The sequence below is a fragment of the Camelus dromedarius genome, chromosome 16, assembly GCF_036321535.1.
Source record: "Camelus dromedarius isolate mCamDro1 chromosome 16, mCamDro1.pat, whole genome shotgun sequence".
NCBI lineage: Eukaryota > Metazoa > Chordata > Mammalia > Artiodactyla > Camelidae > Camelus > Camelus dromedarius.
The window spans coordinates 52,079,182-52,100,287 of record NC_087451.1 but is presented as its reverse complement, the minus strand read 5'-3'; the positions used below and the strand labels follow the sequence as shown (position 1 = coordinate 52,100,287).

Here is a 21,106-nt window from a genome sequence, read left to right as displayed (position 1 = left end):
ATTCCACTGCACTGAGCCTCAGTTTCCTCATCTGTGAAATAGAGATGAACAAAGCACCTACCGCATTGGATTTTGAGCAGATAACCCTGTAAAGTTTTTATTTCTTCCAGAGGATGAGGTCAAGCAAATGAATTTAAAAATACCAAAATCATTGTGTTCTAGATACTCAGGGATTTTGTTGTTCATTTAAAAACTCTATTTGGAAAATAGAGAAGTAGATGCCCTCTCTGTGCTCTGCTGCTTTTTTAGCACTGATCATATGATCGGTAATTATCTGATTTATTTGATTCCTCTTCACTGCCTTTCCTCACTATCGGGTAGGTCCCTGAGCCTAGGGATGGTCTGTGCAGTCGGATGTTCGGGCCCAGCGCTCAGAACGTAAGGCAGCACCTGGGAGGCCGGCACCGAGGCGTGATCCGGGAGAGGGTGGAGGCCTACGCGGGCGCTGAGCGTGGTGGCAGCGGCGAGGGGAACGTGGCTCCTTTCCGCCAGCGCCGTCTCCGCCCCAATCGCTGGGCCGCGGGAGCCTGCGCGTCCGCCCCGCGGCAGGCAGGTGGCGCCGCCGGCCAGGCCCTGGAGTCTGGAAGCAGGAAGCGGCTGCGCGGCGCCGCTGCAGGGCCGGGCTGGCCTTGGGCGCCGGGGCCCCAGCGGGGTCCGCACCCACCGCGTCGCCACCGCTGCCGCTGTCTCCTGCCTCCCGTGCCTGGTCCAGAAAAGGGCGCCAAGGAGGCGTCTGAAAAGAGGGCCCCACGGATGCCCCCGGGACGAGTGGCCCCGGGCCCACAGCGAACATGGGCGTGCTCCGCGCCGGCCTGTGCCCGGGCCTCACCCAGGACATGGTTCAGCTTCTGCGGAGCCGCGGGATCAAGACAGGTGACCGCGGGCGCGCGCCAGTGCTGACCACACCGCTGGGCCTAGCGAGGAGGCCGGCTCCTGTCCTGGCACACCCTTCCCCTCCCTCCTCCGCCCACAGCCTCTGGAGAGCTCGGGAAGGTGGGAGTAGGGCGACCACGCCCCAGGAAGGATGGAACCCCCGCTGTGTCCCAGGCTGCACGCCAGGTCCTGCGGCTCGGCTTGTTCCCTTAGGCGAGGAAAAGTCCGGTGCTGGAGGCCCGAGGCCTCCCTTCCTGCGCATCAATCCCACGTGTTTAATTTGCAGTGGTGGACCTCGTTTCTGCAGACCTGGAGGAGGTAGCCCAGAAATGTGGCTTGTCCTATAAGGTGAGCTGATGATCTGCACGCTCCAAAACGGGGTGTCTCTAAATGCCCATCCCTGAGCAAAGGGTTTCCAGAGATTGCTAAGGGGGGGCTATGAGACCCTGGGATTCGCCCTCCCTTACCGGGTCACTGCAGAGTACTCTGGGCTGCTTGGGATGGAAGCGCCAGGGCCGCATCCTGAGTCGCCCCGCCCCTTCCGCAGGCCCTGGTCGCCCTGAGGCGGGTGCTGCTGGCTCAGTTCTCGGCTTTCCCCTTCAATGGCGCTGATCTCTACGAGGAACTGAAGACCTCTACTGCCATCCTGTCCACCGGCATTGGAAGGTTTGTGTGTGTACTTGGGGGAGAAGGTGAGAGGCGGGAAGACCGTGGCAGCCTCCAGCTGGGCTTTTGACGCTGGAACCTAGGGAAGGCAGGGTTTTTCAAACAGTGGTGAGAGCAGCGTGGCTGGATGGTCAAGACTTCTGAGTCCTCTTACCCTGTGACAGAGTTTCTCCAACTCCTAACATTTTGAGGTGTGTAATTATTTGGGGGGAGGGGAGCCGGTGACCTGTGCATAGTTGGATGTTTGGCAGCATCCCTGACCTCTTCCCATTAGATGCAAGTAGCACATCCCTTCTTCCCCAAAATGTTTCCAGCCCTTGCCAAATGACCCGCCCCTCCCACCGCCCGGAGGAGGTGAAAGGAGAGGGCAAAATTACCACTGGTTGAGAACCACTGTCCTATAACACAAGATGTCAGTATTTCATTGTTATTCAGCAGATCAGAGCAACTATTTTGTGGCCTTGTCTCCCCTTTCACTTAAAGATGGGGCCAGAGAGGCTCCTCACTCCCTCAAAAAACGCACATGTCTGCTGTGACTTTTCATCCAGTCCCCCAACTGATGCTCTCAGGGCCATCTTGGGGGATCACAGGGATCCTTCAATCTCCAACCTGTTTGTGGTTGCCCCCCACCCCCACCCACTCTGTCCCCACCCCAACCCTTATATGCTTCCCCTTTTCACTCTTTTCTGTAGTTGTTGGAGTAAAGCTCCCAGCCAGTTTGGACAAAGGGCAGGAGAAGCACCCTCTTCCTCTCTAGACAGGCTTATGCTCCCAAGCTCTCCTGTCCCCCATATTTTTGCCTCAACTTCTGTGCCCCTTGCTGCAGCTACACTTCACATCAAAGCAGGGGAAAGAATGCGCTAGGTGTTTTCTCCCTTTGCCTTTACCCGGCCTTCATCCCAACAGCCTATATGTCCAGCAAGGGGAGGAAGAGAGAATCCTTTTTATAGAATGAGTGGGGGTGGGGAGAGGCAGGGCAAGTCTCTGCTGCAGCCCCGCTTACTGGCCTCGGTTTTTCTCTTATTCCTTCTTACTGCCCAGTCCTCCAGCCTTGGGAGAAAGGATTGGGGACAGCTCATAGGCAAGGGGCAGAGTGGAAGAAGCGGTGATTTAAATTTTATTGCAGAGGGCTGATAAAATTCTGTATTTCAGACACACACAGCTGCAGTTTTCCCTCCCTGATCCTGGCTTGTAGCTTCACCGCCCGCTGTGGCCTGAGTGCTCATTGTGGGCGTGTCCATCTCTTGGTCGGGACCCCTTACCTCTCCACCTTCACCACCCATGGGATCTTTGCCTGGCTTGCCTCTCTGTGCCCTGGAGCAAGGCCAGTCCCTGAACTAAAACTCCATTCTAGTCTTGGGAAGAAGAGTTTCTGCTCCAAACTGGGGACAGGGTGGAATTTATGACTTGGGCCTCTCGGCTCTCTCAGTCCCCTTTTCTCCCCCATGCATTTCACTCCTCAGCCTTGGATCTGTGATCTCTGCTGCTTAACCCTGTCCTCTCCCCACCTCAGCCTTACATCCAGGCAGTAGGTCTGGGCGCCTCCCCTCCCTGGGTTGCTGAGAGAGGTGCCTTTCTTCAGAAAACCTTTGGGATTTGGATGTCCCCAGGAAGATGGAGGATGGAACACCCACTCTTGGGTCTCATCTTTCCCCTTGACTCTAAACTTCCCACAAAAATGTCTCAAAAAAATCTTCCTGAGACTTAGCGTTCTGCCCTACTCACTAATTGACAATTCTCTAAGACTCAAGTGGGGCGGATAACTGGGCATCCTTGAGGGGGCATTTTTGTGTCAGTGATGTATGGAGTCAGGATGATTGCCACCTTTGTATACTGCTCTCCGCAGAGAGGAATAAAACATTTCCTTTTCCAAAAACAAAACAAAGCAGGGCAGGACAAACATTTACTGAGTGCCTACTATGTGCAGCCATTGACACATAGTAAGTCATATTTATATAATCTCTTAAGTGACTCTGTGAATTAGTGATTATTTACCCTACTTGAGTTTAGCTCAAGAGGATCGAGGGGCAGAGGTGAGCCTCCAGCCCTGGGGCACTTGAGCCAGAATTTGGTGCATTCTCCATACTCTGCACCTGGAGGGGCCAAGAATACATTCTGCCGTGTTTGCGGAGGGGAAGAGTTGGAAGACAACGGGCTGCTTCTGGCCGAGGGAATCTGACCTCTCTCCTGGCCTGTTGGTGCAGAATTTGAAAAAGAACTCCACCACCGCAGAAGTCTTTGGATTGGTTTGGCCCTTGCTGTTCCCACAACACATTCTCTTGGCAAGGTTCCTACAGCACAGGGCTTGCTTCCCCGGCTGGGGGTTCAGGTCTGTAATTCATCAAGCGTTGGCTGAGTGCCTACAGGTGCCAGGTGCGTGCAGAGGATACCTGTTGGAGTGAGGCAAGGCCCCGGCACTTAAGGAGTGTGGGGTGTGGTGGGTGAGAAGAGCAGGTGAACACAAGAGAGAGGTGTTAGCACACATGGAGGCAGCGTCAGGAGGGGGTGACTGACCAGAAGCCAGCTTGGCCTTTGGGAGCTTATAAAACCAGCAGGTACAGAGGGAGAATTTAGGGAGCAGTCAGGTGGTAAAGTGGCAGGATTGCCGCCACAGGGAGTCAGTGCAGGGGAGATCAGGTGGTTCCAGAAAGCTCTGTGAAGGAGGCGGACCTCAGTGAGGACCAGGTGGACATTCTCTGAGTGGTCGCCGGGAACCAGGCACCCTTATTCCAAGCTCGTTATTTCATCGGTCTTCACAACCACACCGAGCATGTTACGAAGAAAGTCATCATCCTGTGGAGGAGGAAACTGGGACTCGGGTTGAGTGTCTTGCCCAAGACCTTGCAGCTAGTAAGTGGCAGACCAGGCCCCTGAAGTCATGTGTCATCCCCCTCAGTACAAGAACCCAGCTCGAACTGGTCCGCGTTTTTGGGGAAGGCTGTCTGGTGAAAGCGGAGGCCTGGGGTGGAGGTGAGCGGGGCTGGGAAGGACATGGCGGGGGAGGGTGTGGGGCCCAGTCAAGGGCAGGGGACCCCAGGAGGCTTGTTGAAGAAATGTGATAAGCCTTCCTTCCAGGGGGGACATAGGTGAGATTCCAAGATGACCCACTAGGTTTCTAGCCTTCCTCACAAGTATTCTTTGGGTACTCGATGGACGATGGACGTAACTTGAACCTGGGAGGGGAGGAGAGTTCTGTAGTCAACAGCTTGGGAAATGCTGGTTCACCCAAATGAAGCAGATTTCCTTGTTGTAGACCTTCTGAGAGCCCTTAGTGCCGACGTGCGCTGTGAATCTTTACGAGGGCGATAGAGCGCATATTTCTTCTGATCAGGATCCCATTCTTCATGCCAGATTACCTACTGGGATAGAAAAAGGTAGATTTCAAGGAGTAAACATAACTGTACCTGTTTAGATGAATAACACATCATGGCTAATCACATCTTAAAAGCTTCAAGCTAAGGAATTTTTTTTTTTTTGCATGGGGAGGTAATTAGGTTTATTTTTAGAGGAGGTACTGAGGAGTGAACCCAGGACCCTGTGCATGCTAAGCATTCGTTCTACTGCTTGAGCTATACCCTAAGCTAAGGAATTCTTAAACTCAGCAGTAAAACAAACAATCCAAGTAGGCAAATGGGCAAAAGACATGGACAGACGTATTACCAGAGGTTCACCATCATTAGTCATTAGGGAAATGTAGGTGAAACCCACAGTGAGATGTGACCACATAGCTCCCAGAATGGCTGAAATGAAAAATGGTGCTAACACCAAATGCTAGTGAGGATGTGGAGAAACTGGATTACTCACACATTGCTAGTGGGAAAATAACCTAGCAGAGCCACTCTGGAAAACAGGTTAGTATTTTCTTGTAACATTGATATGCACTTGCCATACCACCCAGCAGTTGTGTTCTTGGGCATTTTTTTCCCAGAGGAATAAAAGCTTAGGTTTATGCCAAAACATGTGCACAAATGTTCAGAGCAGTTTTATGCATAATTTCCCCGAACTGGAACCAGCTAAAATGTCCTTCAGTGGGTAAATGGTTAAACAAACTTGGTGCCTCTGTACCATGGAATACTACTACAGGGGCTAATAATAATAATAACAACAACAACAACAACAACAACTAATAATATAGGGTCTGAGATGGAGAATGAGGAGGATCTTTGGATGGGGCGGCAAAGACCTCTGCAGAGAGGTGATCACCCAGAGGTGATCTTTAAGCTGAGAGTGAGAGGATGCAGGGCCAGAGGAACATTTAGCCGGGCCCGCTCCCCTCCAAAGGAGACTCCATCAGGAGAAGCCTCCTGGCCAGAAATGTTAGAACATCTGTGGACCATTCTCTTCCCCTTTCTCTGCCATCAGCCTGGACAAACTGCTCGATGCTGGTCTCTATACTGGAGAAGTGACTGAAATCGTGGGAGGCCCGGGTAGCGGCAAAACCCAGGTACACATGCGGCCAGCAGCAGGAGGACTGGGGGAGGTGGGTGCATAGCCCAGGATCCCTGGGGAAGCTCCTGCCGGGGTGCTGGTGATTCAGAGCTCAGAAGAGAGAAGCTGGGTGGTAAGGAGGAGGGCACCAACTTGGCCGACTCTTGTTTCTGGGATCTGGATGAGATTCGATGGGAGCTCCCATTCTGGGCCCTCCTTGAGGGCTCAGATTCACCCAATTGCCTGTATCTGCTCAGGTGTGTCTTTGTGTGTCTGCACACGTGGCCCATGGCCTGCAGCAGAACGTTCTGTACATCGACTCCAATGGAGGACTCACAGCCTCCCGCATCCTCCAGCTACTTCAGGCCAGAACCCCAGACGAGGAGGAGCAGGTAAAGGGCAGGAGAGGGTTGGGTTCCTTTGAGGTTATGACACAGTAAGATCTCACTATCTGACATTAGAAGATTTTGGCCATTTGGGTGAATAGTCATTTCTGGCTTTGAAACTTGCTGTTCTGCGAATATTGCCTGTACTCTGCAAGCCTCCTCCATTATGACATCATCCCAGCTTGGATGCTACCCACACTGATGCTCCCAGGAAACCCAGCCCCTTGCATACCCTAATTCAGGGCTGCCAAACACCCAGCCTCTGTGTTTTCTACGCCATTTCTTGCCCGTGGCAGACATACTAATCAATCCTATTACTCCCTCCCACGGGCTCTGACTTGGCTTTGCAGCTCAGCACCCAGGCAGCCACCACGGTGAGAACTGGCCCATCAGACAGAGCCCATTTGCCATCCTGGACCTGAGTCCTGGCGTCTAAGTGCCTCTTCCTGCTCAGCCTCAAAAAAATCTCTCTTCATCTTGTGCAACCCCCTGCTCCTCTTCTCCAAAACCCTCCCTTCTCTTTCCTTCCCCTTCAGGCAGGAGCTCTTCAGAGGATCCAGGTGGTGCGTGCATTTGACATCTTCCAGATGCTGGATGTGATACAGGACCTGCGAGGCACTGTGGCCCAGCAGGTGAGCCCACTCTCCCGCCCCCTCCCGACTTCTCCCAGCTCGCTGGTGCTCAGGCAGGATTTGGTGCACTGATTTATATACTCTTAGGTTTGGGAGACACCTTAGAGAGAATAGTTTAATTCATCTTAAACTTTTTCTCTCACCCCAAAGCATGACATATTCCCATGGGCATACCCAGTATTATATACAAAGTAAGTCATTTTTACAAACTTTAGAATGTGTAATAGTTGAACAGATACTTGCTATAGGAATCAGCTGGTAATCACCCCCTGTGTGTTGAGACATGAAGTGAAGCAGTCCTGATCTAATCCAGCCGTCTCGTTTCTAGAGATGAGGAGAGGGGACCAGAGACATCTAGTGAGTTGCCCAAGGTTACTGCATATTTGAGATAAGAATGAAGCTTATAACTCAGATATCTCAACTCCCAGGTCAAAAGACTATATTTTTTACTCTAGGACCATTACATGGTATATAGTCTATTATTGCATAGGAAGTGACCACAAACTTAGGGACTTAAAATAACACATTTACTACTTTCCAGTTTCTGTGGGTTGGGAGTCTGGGCACAGCTTTTCCAGGTCCTCTGCTTACGGTCTCATCAGGCTGTAATCCAGGCTGTAGCTAGGCTGTGTTCTTATCTGAAGGCTCAGCTGGGGAAGGATCACTTACAAGTTCCCTCAGGTTGTCAGCAGAATTCACTTCCCTGAGGCTTCAGTTTCTTGGTGGCATTTGGCCAGAGGCCACCTTCCACTCCTTGAGACTTCCCATGGTTCCTGCCATGTGGCCCTTTCCATAGACAGTTTGCAGCGCGACCACTTGCTGCTTCAAGACAGCACAAGAGTGAAAGCAAAATGCAACAGGGGACTTTACACAACATGATGTACTCATGGGAGTGGCAGCTCCTTTGCTGTATAATGTAATCTAATCAAGAGAGCAGTGTCCAAACATCTTTGACATTTTTGTCATCAGCGAGTCACAGGACTCCCCCAAAGTCAAGGGGAAGGGACCATGGGGGGCTTGAATACCTAGAGGTGGGCATCATGGGGTCTGTCTGCCCCTGGTGACCTGACAGCCCCATGGTTACAAGCATTGTGGGGTCTGTCTGCCCCAGGTGATCTGAAAGCCCCATGGTGACCTGATAGCTCCATGGTTTCAGCCAGAAATTTCACCCTGCTCTCCCAGAGAGTAAAGTAGGGCTAAGCTGATTTTAGTCTTTTCTGCCATGGTCTCTTAGACCAGCTGACGGCTGGCCAAGAGTCAGTTAACTGGACGATGAAGGGGGAGACATGTAAAAGACAGAGCATAGAAGCTGAATATCCAAGACTCGGCCAACATAAAGTGAAAAGTTGCAGAAGCAGATTCAGTGAATGAGTTGGGCAGAAGGAGTGAGGGAAAGCAAGGGAAGCATGGAGGACAGTTTAGGTCCAAGAAACCAAGAGGAAGCGAACACTGTGTCGAGACAGAAATGTACAGTTCTACCAGGTGTCTGTCTAGAGAGCCTGTATCTGGAACCTTTTTTAGATGTGGACGATGAGGCCTTCGAGGCATGGCAGAAGGAGACAGTGAGGTAAAGGGAACGCTCACGTCTTCAGTAGAGAAAGTGAGGAACTTGGGGAGTAAGAGGAGAGGGAAAAGAGGGGCCTGATTTTAGGGGGGATTGACCATAAGGAGAAAGATTCTACTAAGAAACTTCCTGACCATGGATCACAGGATCTGAGCAGGGATTTCTCAAATTTAATTATTGGAGGGTATGTGTGATGTCCTGTGGTTTAAACGCTCTCTGTCCACCCAAGTCTTCAATAAAACCTGTCACACATACAAACGAGGGTGGAGAAAAAAACTTAACTGAAATTCCATCATGCTTGCGCAGCTGTTTTTGAGCTGGGGGAGATTATTTCCTACCAGTTTCTGACAGAGAAGCAAGCTTGTCCCATACTGGGTGCCCCCCAGAGGCCAACTGATTCATGTTCCCTGCTTCCCATCAACCCCTCCACCCCAGGTGAGCAGTTCTTCAGGGACTCTGAAGGTGGTGATTGTGGACTCCGTCACCGCGGTGGTCTCCCCACTTCTGGGAGGCCAGCAGAGGGAAGGTGAGTGGTGTGGCAGAACCCAAGGTTGCGGTCATGATCTTGCCTCCCAGCTCTGGAGTCCAGTCTCCGGCCAGCCTGATCCCCAGTGCCCTGCTGCCCACCCTCCCTGCTTTTTCTCCTCCAGGCTTGGCCTTGATGATGCAGCTGGCCCGAGAGCTGAAGACCCTGGCCCGGGACCTTGGCGTGGCCGTGGTGGTGAGGAGGCGGGCTTTGCCAGTGGACTGGTTTTACCTTTGGTCCCTGGGCTTCACCAAGTGGGGAGATGAGCTCAGTTTCCTGTTATAGCTCCTTATTTCCCTTAAACAGCAGCTTTTGAACCCTCAAAGTGGCCCTTTAGGAAAAGGTCATAGCCAGCTTCCCTGGGTCATCTAAAGCTCTGGACCACGAGGGGATTAGACCATAAGGGGATTAGGCCATAAATGGCCAAGGGATCAGGGACAGTCTTCTTTCTCTTTTTACTTCCTTTGTCAGGTTTACTGAGGTGTAATTCACACAGAGTGATTTTCTCCTGTTTGAAATTTGACTAATGGACATAGTTGTATTTGGTCTTGTTACTCCTCTCAGTCAAGATACAGAGTATTTCTATCACTCAGAAAGGTCCCCCAGCCCCAGACCACCACCGATCTGGTTTCTGTTCCAATAGTTTTGCCTTTTCAAGAGCTTCATAGAAAGGAATATTTTGCTTTTAAAGTAACTTTCTCTGCTTATGAAATAATTTGTTTAAAATCTGCATGCTTCTCATAGAAGAGGGTAAAAAAGTTCAATATGAGTCAAATTTATCAATGTCCACATCCCCAGAAAACATATATTTTTATCTCTCTCCATGGAATCTTTTTCTCTGAATATAGACACATACTTTTAACAGACTTTCCAACTAAACTGTAAACTTGTTTAAAAAAACCCAAATTTACCATTTCCCATGTCTTTAAATAGATTCTTTAAGAATGCCTTTTTTTTTAAGAATGCCATTTTTAGCAACTACATATTTTGTTTAATACCTAAATCACAAGGGTCAACAAACCTTTTCTCTAAAGGACCAGAGAGTAAATGCAATTGCCCTTTCATATCCTCCGGTTGCCTATCCTCGGGTTCTGCATCCGTGGATACCAAGGGCCAACTACTACGCCATTTTATATAAGAGAGGAGCATCCATGGCTTTGGTATCCCTGGAGGTCCTGGAACCAAACCCCCCACAGATAATGAGGGGCGGCTATATTTAAGGCTTCATGGCCATATGGTCCATGTCGTAACTGCTCAGTTGCCTATGTAGTATGAGAGCAACCGTAGACAATCCCTGAACACATGAGCTTGGCTGTGTTCCAGTGATACGTGATTTTCAGACACCACATTTGCAACTCCTGATGTACCATGACACTCTGCTGCCTGGCTTGGGACCTTTAGATCATCACCAGTTTTTTCTTCTATTTAAATAAAACTATAATGAACATCCTTATACCTAAGTCTCTTTACATATCTCATATTTCCTCAAACTCCTAAAAGTATAATCAGTGAGTCAGGGACACACGTATTTTTAAGTGTCTAGATATGACATTGCCGAATTGTCGGCATGGTTTTACTTTTTGTGCACCCCCTGGCAGCGAAAGGGGATCTGTTTTCCTATCCTTTTGTTCTTATACTGGGTCCCTAGGCCTCCCTCTCCTGACTATGGGACGTATGTGATCACCTGCTATGTGCCAGGCTCTGCCTTAGGCAGCAGGGATTCAATGATGAACAGGCCACATCCTTGCCTGGGGATGGGAGTAGGGGGCGCAAGGAGAACCTTAAGAGGATGTGGTGAAGCTGGGGTTTCATACCTGAGACTAGCCTGGGCGGAATAGAGCTGACCGACCAGATTAGGACACCCCCCCTTTTCAAACTATCCCCCCAGCCATACACAGAGGTGCACTTTCTGACACAAAGGGGTGGGTGGACATGGTCTCAGGATGCCCATCTGCTGGGTTGGGGGTATAATAAGCCTAAGCAGACAGCACTGCTTATTCCCAGACACGTGCCCCATCCCCTTCTGTTGGAGTCAGGCCTGAGGCATTGCGGTTTAGTGGCAAGACCTATGCATAAGTCAGGAGCCCAGGGTTCTAATTCCAGACCGTTGCTAAGTTATGGCTGCTAGGGGAAGTCGTTCTAGGCCTCAGCTTTTCCATCTGTAAAATGAAGCAGCAGGAGCAGATGTCCTCTGTACTAGCATTGCAGATCTATAAGCCTGTGATTCTTTCCACTGCAGGTGACCAACCACATGACCCGAGACAGGGACACTGGGAAGCTCAAACCTGCCCTCGGACGCTCCTGGAGCTTTGTACCCAGCACCCGGTTTCTCCTGGACGTCACCAAAGGCACAGGAGCATCAGATAGTCAGCGCATGGTGTGTCTGATGAAATCTCCCCGTCTGGTGAGCCAGCCCCAGGAGAAAGCCAGGACTCTGGGCCCTTGAGGGTGGTTTCCATGCCTGCAGATGTCTCATTGGGGGATTCTTGGATGCTGAGACCCTGCAGCCAAAGAGGCTACCCACCTGGGCTGCTCAACCCAAAAACTCACACTTTGATCCTGTCTTCCAGCCAACAGGTTTCCAGGAGATGGTCGACCTTGGGACCTGGGGGACGTCAGAGCAGAGCCCACAGTTACAAGGAGATCACACATGACTGTGCTATTGATTGGGAAAGGGAGAGGCCTCAAGGCCCCCAGCCCTCCTGTGGAGTAATTGGGGGTAGCTCTTGGGGCTGCTGAAAAGCTCTCAGGCTGGGCAGACATCTCAGTCCTCAGCTCCTCTCTCTGGGAACACAGCACTACTGGTGAGAGAGGATGCTGTTGTGAAAGGGCCCAGAAATTCATGCTGGTACTAGGTTTTCTCCCCCTTGTTTCTACCACGTATGTTTCCAGTGGGAGCCAAGTTCACCTTGGCTTGGGCATCTCTGAAGAGGCACATCGGTGACTGGAGGGTGACCCTGTGTGTCACTATCATACCTGCGCGCCACCCTAACACAGTGACTGAGCCTGAGGCCTCTAGCTTGCCTTTGTTTCCCTTCTCTTCTATTTTTTTGTCTCTGTTTTTCCATCTGTAAAATGGGGCTCCTTTTCCCTTAGCTCGATCTTTGAGTTACTGGGTAGAAGTAACCTTGTCAATGCAAAACTCTTCATTATCTGTGTCCCACCCTTAAAAATATAAAAAGGAAATTCCCTGAGCCCCAGAGCCATCTAATTTGCCCCCCTCCGAAGGTGGTCTTTTGGTTTCCCCCAGTGACACCCCAAAGAATGGTTATTCCTTTTTCCCCTCTTGCTGATTTAGTTTCACACACCTGTGTGCATCACCGTGCCTGAGTGAGACCACGAGCTCATTGCAGTCCCAGGGATATAATTTAACAGGAAGGGAAGATGTGACCTGCTTGCAGTGAGTCCAGCCACTTGTTTAACGTGCATGGTGCCCTGTGGGGCCCCTCCACAGTATAGTGTAACCAGAGGTGCTGAACCATGGCCTTGCCCATAAACAGACAGAGGAGAATTTGCACAGTAAATAGAGCCAGCTGGGAAAATTGATGCTGGCATAAATAATACATGGCAAATGTAGTCCTTTATGCAGAAATTCATTGCCTATGGCTCCAAGATGCAGTATAATTACCCTTCTCTTCCTGCCAGCTGTACCACAGCCTAGTGCCCTAGTGTATGAAATAAACCCCCTGTCTGTTATGGCATTGTGGCCATTCATCTGTGAGCTGTAACCCTGGCTGGGAGCACAGGAGGACACCAGGGAAGGGGAAATAAAAGTTGAAGGAGAAATGATCAGGAGTGTTTACTGACCATGGTTTTTTTAAAGGAGGGTCACCCTTCTCGGTTCGAGAGCCTGTTGTGTAATTAATTAGTTGTGTCTTGCCTGCAGGAAGCAGGGGTCAGAGTTACAGGTGGAGGGTACAACATCTAGAGGTGATGAACACAGCAGGAATAAAAGCAAACAGCATCGAGGACCAGGAATGGGTGACAGACTGTCCCAAGGGTACCTGCCTGAGTGAGGACAGGGTTGGTGAGCCTAAGACTGAAGGAACCCTGGCACTGCTGCTTTCACAGGCCCCCTGGGAGAAATGAATCTTCAGCATCCTCACATCTTGAGCAGTCGGCACATATCTGCAACCATAGTAGGAAACAAAACATTAAGCTGGGAATGGCACATCCCTACTACTTGCACCATTTTGGGCATCCTGAGCCCACGCAGGCATCACCAATCGATCAAGCATCCACTCTGTGCAGAGCTTGGTGTCCTTTGCAGTTTTTCTCCACGTGGCAGTCCACACAGCCACAACCAATTAGTTGGCATTGGCGTTCGAGGTGGAGCCTGGTTGCTATCTGCCGTGCTTCCTGTGTGTGGTGTCAGGTGCCTCGTCCCTGACTCAGGACCCTAGAATATTGTGGCCTGAGAGGCCTAGAACGATCTTATGACCTATCCTCTCACTTAGTGGAGAAGGAAACTGAAGCCCAAAGAGGAGAAATGACAGCGCCAGTGGCAGAACAGGGACTGGAACCCAGGACTCCTGATTCCCTGGCCAGGACTCTGTCTTCATGCTTCCGCATGGCGCAGTTCTATCCCCAGTGAGCACTTACTCCAGCTGAAGATGCCATAGGCTCACCCGGGAGGCCTCTCTGGCCACGGAAAGATGCCCCATTCACTGCTGCTCCAGACCACCCATGACGTTCCTGTGGGACCTTGCCTGTCCCAACCCACTCCCTCCTGGGCCTTGTCTCAGACCAGGGCTTCACCTTGCCCTTGTCCTGGTCCCGCACACTCCACTGCGGGCGAACCACACTGCCGGGCTCTCCTAACAGGCCTCAGGCCAGCCTGGCTCTCCTGCCCGCGTGCCTTTTGCTCCCTTTGCTTCTGTGTCTGCCTCCACCCACTCAGAGTCTGGTGCATACCCATCCTGACATCCACCCTTGTTTACGTCTCAGCTGTGGTCTAGATAGACATCATAATCCTCCTGTACCACTCACTCATACTTGTCTTACTTGTCTGCCCATGAGCCCACGACACACTTGAAGGGTTCTCATGTCAATGTTTCTTTTGTTCTTTCCACAGTGTGGGAGCTCAGTAATTGTTAAATATACAAATGTGTGGGCTTTAATTTATTTTAAAGATGGCAAAGGAAGAACACAATGTTTTCAACATGATCCTGTCATTGAGTCCTCAGGGTGTCTTTCTTACATGTCTTTTTATACAGGACTGTTTTATGTTCTTGGTTTGATACTAGAATTTAATGTTGAGTCTCTACTATGTGCTAGCTTTTAAGTCAGGCACTTGAACTCCCAAGTCTGACTCAGGCTAAAGGTCCATGTATCGTGGCTGCTCTCTGCTGCAAATAACAAAACCTGGCTTAAAGAGGCTTAAACAAGAAGAACATTCATTGTCTCTAGTAACGTGAAGTCCAAGGTTGACTCATTCAGAGTTTTGTCATCAAGGGGTGTATAGGGTCGTTCCATCTTTCTACTCTGTTCTCCTTTTGGGTTGGTTTTTGTCTTTGAGCTCGTTCTCATCAAAGCCTGGATGCAGCCATTCTGAGCATTTGTCCAGGCAGGATGGTATCTACAGGCAGGAACATGATTACCTCCTTGTGTCCTTTTAAGAACCAGGAAAACTGAGAACTTTTTCCAACAAAGCAGATTTATACATCATACTGCACTGGTGCAGAATTGCTTCATGCACCCACATTTAACCATGGCAAGGGAAATGGAACCACTGTGACTGGCTCAGACCAATGGAGAAATAGGCATGGAGCAGGGGCTGGAGACACATGGCCATCAGAGGGAAAGGGGGTGCTATACTAGAAAAGACGGGGTGTGCGTGGAGGAGCTCGATGGTGGGTGGGCAACTAGTGTGTGCCAGAGTCCAGGAGGCAAGTTCATCCAGGCTCATGTGTGCTTAGGTCCTTTTCGTCCACATCTTATTTAGACCTTAGGAAAGCCTTCCATCTTATAGACAGTAAATGGGAATCCAGTGAGGTTAAGGACATAAAGCTAATAAGTGGACAGCACCAGAATCCACACTTGAATCTGTCTGATTCCAGACCCTACTTCTTTCCATCCCCATGCTGCCTTTGGCTGTGAATATGTAAATATTTCAATTAAATTATTCATATTTTCCCCTGAGAGCAGCCAAGGCTACCTGTCCCAACCTCTTTTCATCTTTGTTCACCATGAAAGCTGGACCAGAGATCTACTTTCTCAGTGCTTTCCAATTTCCCCTGCAGAAGTTATGAGAGAATGACAAACACTCAAAAAAGGGAGATATCATTTCTATTAAAGTGAACAGGAGGTTTGGGGGGAAATAAAGCTGAATAAAAAACAACAGGGTTTATGCATCCCTGAGATGTGAGCCAGGAGGAGATGAGGGATTTAGATGCACACCCCAACCAGGTTTTTACTGTGCTCCGGCACGGAGTTGCACTAGGGAGAGTTAAAATGGTTCAATTACTTGGGGATAGGCATTGGAGAAGGCTCTGTGATGCATGGAGTTTAAATTACAGTTAGGTAGATTATTCACCCAAGCTTACCCTCAAAAAGGTGTTTCTCCCACGTATTCCTGTCTTATTGCACTGGCTAAACTAACTCCTGGTGCTAAGTTGAAAAGAAGTAACAAAAGCCATCATCCCTGTCTTGTTCCTGACTTTAGCAAGCTGTTGGCCAATATATGATAACCAAGTAAGATGCTGTAGGTTCCCTGTAGTTACCTTTTATCAAGGTAAAGACCTCATTGTGTTTCCTGTCTATCCTGGAGAGGGAGGCCAGGTACTGGCCACTCCCTTTGACATGCGTAAAATTCTCTCTCCCAGCCGGTGGAAGGTCCACGCATCCCGGAGGTGTGCAAGTGCACATCGGCTGCTGCACAAGCTTGACTCCTTTGAACCCTAGCTCTTCCTGCCTCTCTAGTTTCTGGGTGTAATAGTCTCAGTATAAGCCTGGGTTTTGCCAGAAGACAATGAGCTTATTCTGAAAAGGATGCAAAGTCAAGGAACAAGATTTATATCTCATTTACTTCGGTCTCAGCTGACACTGTATGTCCTTGGATGAGTCACTTAGCCTCTTTAAGTTTGGTTTCATCAACTGGGAAATGGGGAAAATAATTCCTGCTTCATAGAACTGTTTTCCAGCAGTATAGCTTATGTTAAACACCAAATACTTCCCTAGGCATATAATAACTATGCAATTTTGTATCATTGTAAGGCCCAGGATGCCTAGGAGAAACTGGTGACAGCTTCCTTGTGTTCAGGCATGGCTGCCTTCATGATAGTGTGACCAGTGCAGCTGCACAGAGCCCTGGGCTTAATTTAATGGTCTGCTGTTGCCATCCTGAAATTCTCAATGCTTTTGAACAAGGGCCCAACATTTGCACTGTGCCCTGAAAACTTTGTAGATGGTCATGTCTCCAGGAATGAGTAGAATTCTTGCATTGGTCCATCTTTTTGGGAAACACCCTGCCACTGATTTATTAATAATTCCCTCAGAGGATAACCTCCCATAGAAAAATTGGGGTTAGCATCCCATGTCTGTTTATTGCTAACTGTTCCATTCTGGGATAACCTACACAGCCTCTCTCAGAAAGGAATACTTTGTGTTTTACAAAATTTGTTAGGTCCAGAGAAGTTAAGAGGGGGCTGGTGAAGTGGACTGATGATTTGGGATTTGGAATCGGGAAAATCTAGGTTCAAAATGCTGCTGAGTCCTTTCTAGCTGAAGTACCTGGACAAGGGAATGTCTCTGTCTTGTTGGTAACATATACGTTGCAGGGGAATTTCACTTTCTATATTGGTAAAATATATGTCTCAAGGGAATTAAACATAATTTATGTAAAGTGCCTTTCACAGAGTCTGGCATATAGTAGGTGCTCAATCACCATTAACTCTTCTGGCTCTTAACCTAAAGTAACAAAAATCAGGGCTCTAGGACTTAAAAGCTATGCTACTACTAACAAAAGAAATAATACGATTCTTTTTTTTTTTCACTGCTGTTTGGGGAAAGGCATGTGCTTCATAAATATGTATTGGAAAGTACTTAGCAAATGAATAGAAATAATAAAAATATGTCAAAATATACAGCTCCTATAAATATGTCACTTGGTAGACAAATTAGTGTTTTATTACTACTAAATACTATTGCTTGCTGAAAAGGATTTCAGATTACTTCCACAATGGGTACATTATTGAGTGCCTCTGTGGAAGGGCACCATAAAGATGAAAAATAGTGATGTGATAGTGTTGAAGGTGGAGAAAGGAGGAGTGTGGGTAAATGCAGCTCCGAGCCCTCCTCGATTTAGTGATGTGCACATTATTTAGCAGCATTCCAGTGATTTAGCTGTAATATGGACCACAGGGCCCAGAAAAAATGATTTCCACAGGATGTCATGAATTCAGACTCCAGTTATTAGGCCAATCAGTGACTTAAGTGCCTCCCTTTCAGAACTGAGCACTTAGTTTGGAAACTCAACTTACAAAAAGACATCTCTGGGTCTCACTCCCTCCTTGTTCTGGGACTATTAACTTTCTATGACTATAATTAACACTAAGAGAAGGAGAGATTGGGTGGGGAATGTTGGGCCTTCATCACAGGTCACAAATGCCTTTCAGAAATAAGGGAAGATGAACAAGGACCTGGCATCTCAAGAGAAAAGGAGTCAGAGAGCGGAAAAGAGAAGACAATAAATGCCTGCCTGGAGAGAAGTAGAGAAGACAGGGACTTGCATCAAGAAAAGTTACCAAAATAGATATATATGAAAAAGATGGGCACATAAAATTCAGGGGCGGGAGGCCTCTAGCAGGCCAGTCTTTCCATGCATTCCTCTTGGTGGAAAGACCTGGTTTCAAATTCCAACTCGGCCTTTTCCTAACTGTGTGGCTTTGGGTAAATTACTTAACCTGCAGATCTTCATTAGTAACGTGGGAATAATAGTACTTAGTTTGCTGGGTTATGAAGATTGAAACTAATACATGTAAAGTGACAGAGTCTGCATGTATAAATATTATTTTCACTTTACTTTTCCTTGTGATATTCCTTATTTTAAAATACAAGTGGAAAAGAATCTGAAAAAGTACACATATGTATGTGTATAACTGAATCAGTTTGCTGTACACCTGAAACTAACACAACATTGTAAATCAACTATAGTTCAATTTAAAAATTTTTAGAAAGATGCAAATTGCTCAGAGCAATTCTAGGAGGTCTCGATAGGAATCTAAGGTATAAAAAAATTAGGTGTCACTAGACACCACCAGAAGAAGGATTTGAACTGACTGTATTATTTTCTTTCTTTCTTTTTTTTTTTAGGGGGGAAGGTAATCAGGTTTATTTATTTATTTTTTAATGGAGGTACTGGAGATTGAATCCAGGGCCTTGTGCTTGCAAGGCAGGCACTCTACCACTGAGCTATACCCTCCCCCCGACTATATTATTTTCACGAGTAGGCATTGTATTAGCCCACGTTGGGTAATGATTTCCCAAGCAACTCTAGAGCTTTATAGTTTACTAAGCACTTCTATGTGCTTATTTAATCCTCTCAACTGGCTTCATACCAACCATACCAATTTCTTCAGGGATGAGGAAATTGGAGTTCAGAAGAGTTGGGCCTTCCTCTGAGCAGTTTCTCACCTTCTTAAGGTGAAACTAGCTAACCTTGGGGCTTAGACTGGGAAATGCTCTGCGAGGGAGGTGCCAGAGAATGGGACAAACATGAGTTTCGATAGCCTACGTATCTGGCTTCTAACACCTATCAGCTATGGGACTTGGAATCAGCCAGTGAAGGGCCTGGGTTTCTTCCATAGTAATTTAGGAGACATCACTGGCTAATGGCCACTGTTGTGCGGAACAATGAGCTAGGACGGTGAGGCCACTTTCAAACTTTTATTATGAAACAGATGTTACTGGACTCGCCGAGGGTCACCACGCTGGACCACAGACCGAGACCCTCGAGCTCCTCGCGTGGAGTTCGGTGACCAAGGCAACAGGAGCAGCGGACGCCCTGATTTTAGGGTAGGTACCGACTGCTCACCCGGTTCAGCCTCATACGACCCCGCCTCCAGCGACCTGGGCTCCGCCAGGGGGCACGCGCGGAGGCTACGCTCTAGCCCGCTGCACGCCTCACCCCTCTCTATGGTGGCTCAGGCGCGGCGGGAGTGGAGGCGCCCTCCCGAGGGGGGCGGGGCCACGCCGGAGGCGGGGCCGCGTGAGGGGCGGGAGCGACCGGGCCCGGCGGCAGGGGATGAGGTTGGGGGGGGCAACTTCCTGGGGCCGCCCGTGAGGATGTCGCGACCGCCCCCCGGTGCCCCTCAGCCCCCAAGACGTCGCCGCGGAGGAGCCCGCAGCCCCCCTGCCTGAGGCGTCCGCGGCCCGGATCCGGCCCCTCCCCTCCCAGGTGCGGGTCGGGCAGGCGGCGGCGGCAGGTGAGGAGGAGGCGGCGGCGGCAGGTGAGGCGGCGGCGGCGGCGGCGGCGCTGGGATCCGCGGGGCGCCCGGCCTGGGGTGGAGTCCTGGGGGAGAGCGGGGTGGGGGGCGCTGCTCGGCCTCGGGTCTCACCAGGCTGTGGTCTGGGGGCGCCTTTTTCCCGGGCGCGGCCTGGGACTTCCCCTGCCTACAGGGGATGGGGGAAGCCCTGCCTCGCTGGAAGTCTGCGCATTCGGGGTAGCCCGCACCTGTCCCGTTAAAAGTCCGCTCAAGGAAGGGTTTTCACCTGTGGGGGCAGTAACTGGAGACGTTATCTTCAGAAATCCCCACTCGCCCTGCAGATCAGCGGGTTCACTTGGTTTGTCGGGGAAAGGTGCAGCTTTACTGCAGAGGAAACTGAGTCAGGTACGGGGCTGCCTGCGTCAGCATTTAAAGGAACTAGCCTGACCCTGCTTCCTAGTGGAGGAGGCCAGAGGGGTTCTTGGAAGAAGGACGCGGCTGGAGTTTGGAGGCTCCTTGGAGAAGTTTGGGGATGTGGTTCTCCCGCATCCCAATCCTGCCCCTCGCAGGGTCCCGTGTTCCATCTTTTGGGAGTTGTCCTCTGTTCGTTTGAGGTGATGTGTGCGAGGTCGCCAGTGGCTAAGACGGACAGGGAAGTGGGGCCTCTGCAGCCGGCTGCCCACGCGACACTTGACCAAGCTTGGGGAAGTATGCTAGACCCGGGGAGCCAGAGCGTCTCAGGCATGTCTGCTCAGAGCCTGATTTCAGGCTGGCAGAAGATAGAAACAACAGTGTATTTTCTCCTTTCTGTTGGTCTGGCATTTGTTCTAGGGGAAAAACTGCTTGTGTAATCAAGGAAGAGTGTACCGTGCTCCTCCCAGTCTACCCCAGGGAAGAATTATTGTTAGCTTGGAAATAGGGCTTTGCCCACAACGGCCACTTTGCACCCTGGCCCAAGGCCACAGTGACGATGAACAAACACTCCCAGGTGCATGTGGCCTTCTAAGAAAGTTAAGTTCCTTGCCCATCCCTTTTACAGGTGGTTTAGAGGACAGAGAAGACTTCGTGTTACCCCTGCTGCTGCAACTGTTTTGGGAGCACTTGTGGTTTTCCCAGTGACAGTTCAGGTTCCTGAGATGTGGCCAAGGTTGTCCACTTCTTGGAACATTTTTCTAGGAATGGGAGTAGGCAGGGGGCATGGTGCTGGAACGAGTTTGCGTACAGAATTCTGGGGTTGGGAGCTGGTAGGGATCCTTCCTTTCATTCAGAGGGTTTTAGGTTTGACAACTTTTTTATCCTGATCGCGTTCTTTATCACATTGAAGGAAATAGATGATGGCAATATTTCTGACTTACGGCGTATTTCCTAATAATTCGGGACTTCAGAGTACAAGTGATAAATTATGTGTTATAGATATGTTATTTTCTTAAGTTTGAAAATTGTGTGTAACAATGGCAGATTGATGTGGCAGACCTAACTAATAACTTGATTGTGCGGGAAGAAAATGTCCATGTAATCTAAGATACACACACACATTTTAATGTCTCTATTTAGTTAGATCAGCCCACTGAAAACTTTGATATTGATCAGGAAGACAACTATTATCC

General features: G+C 49.5%; 2 protein-coding genes across 3 annotated transcripts in view; both read left to right on the top strand.

The window, feature by feature from the left end:
- Nucleotides 1-576: 576 nt before the first annotated feature.
- Nucleotides 577-12,864, top strand: RAD51D (RAD51 paralog D). The gene is made up of 10 exons (XM_031469675.2): nt 577-873; nt 1,160-1,221; nt 1,421-1,539; nt 5,902-5,983; nt 6,225-6,359; nt 6,890-6,985; nt 8,985-9,075; nt 9,200-9,270; nt 11,315-11,479; nt 11,646-12,864. Exons 1-10 carry the CDS (start codon nt 792-794, stop codon nt 11,727-11,729), a joined length of 987 nt encoding a protein of 328 aa, XP_031325535.1. The 5' UTR covers nt 577-791; the 3' UTR covers nt 11,730-12,864.
- Nucleotides 12,865-19,294: 6,430 nt separating this feature from the next.
- RFFL (ring finger and FYVE like domain containing E3 ubiquitin protein ligase) overlaps nt 19,295-21,106 on the top strand; it is a 66,157-nt gene continuing 64,345 nt past the window's right edge. Inside the window, exon 1 of one of the 2 annotated variants that reach the window (XM_064495933.1) lies at nt 19,295-19,499. The gene's annotated coding sequence lies outside the window, so the exon portion shown is untranslated. Of the gene's footprint in view, nt 19,524-21,106 lie in introns of both variants that reach the window. The other variant, XM_031468282.2, reaches the window with a different exon arrangement.

Coding starts and splice junctions, on each gene's coding strand:
- RAD51D (XM_031469675.2), top strand. CDS start 792: ATGGGCGTGCTCCGCGCCGGCCTGTGCCCGGGCCTCACCCAGGACATG. Junction 1,540..5,901: donor CTGTCCACCGGCATTGGAAG/GTTTGTGTGTGT, acceptor CTCTGCCATCAG/CCTGGACAAACTGCTCGATG. Junction 9,076..9,199: donor GGGAGGCCAGCAGAGGGAAG/GTGAGTGGTGTG, acceptor TTTCTCCTCCAG/GCTTGGCCTTGATGATGCAG.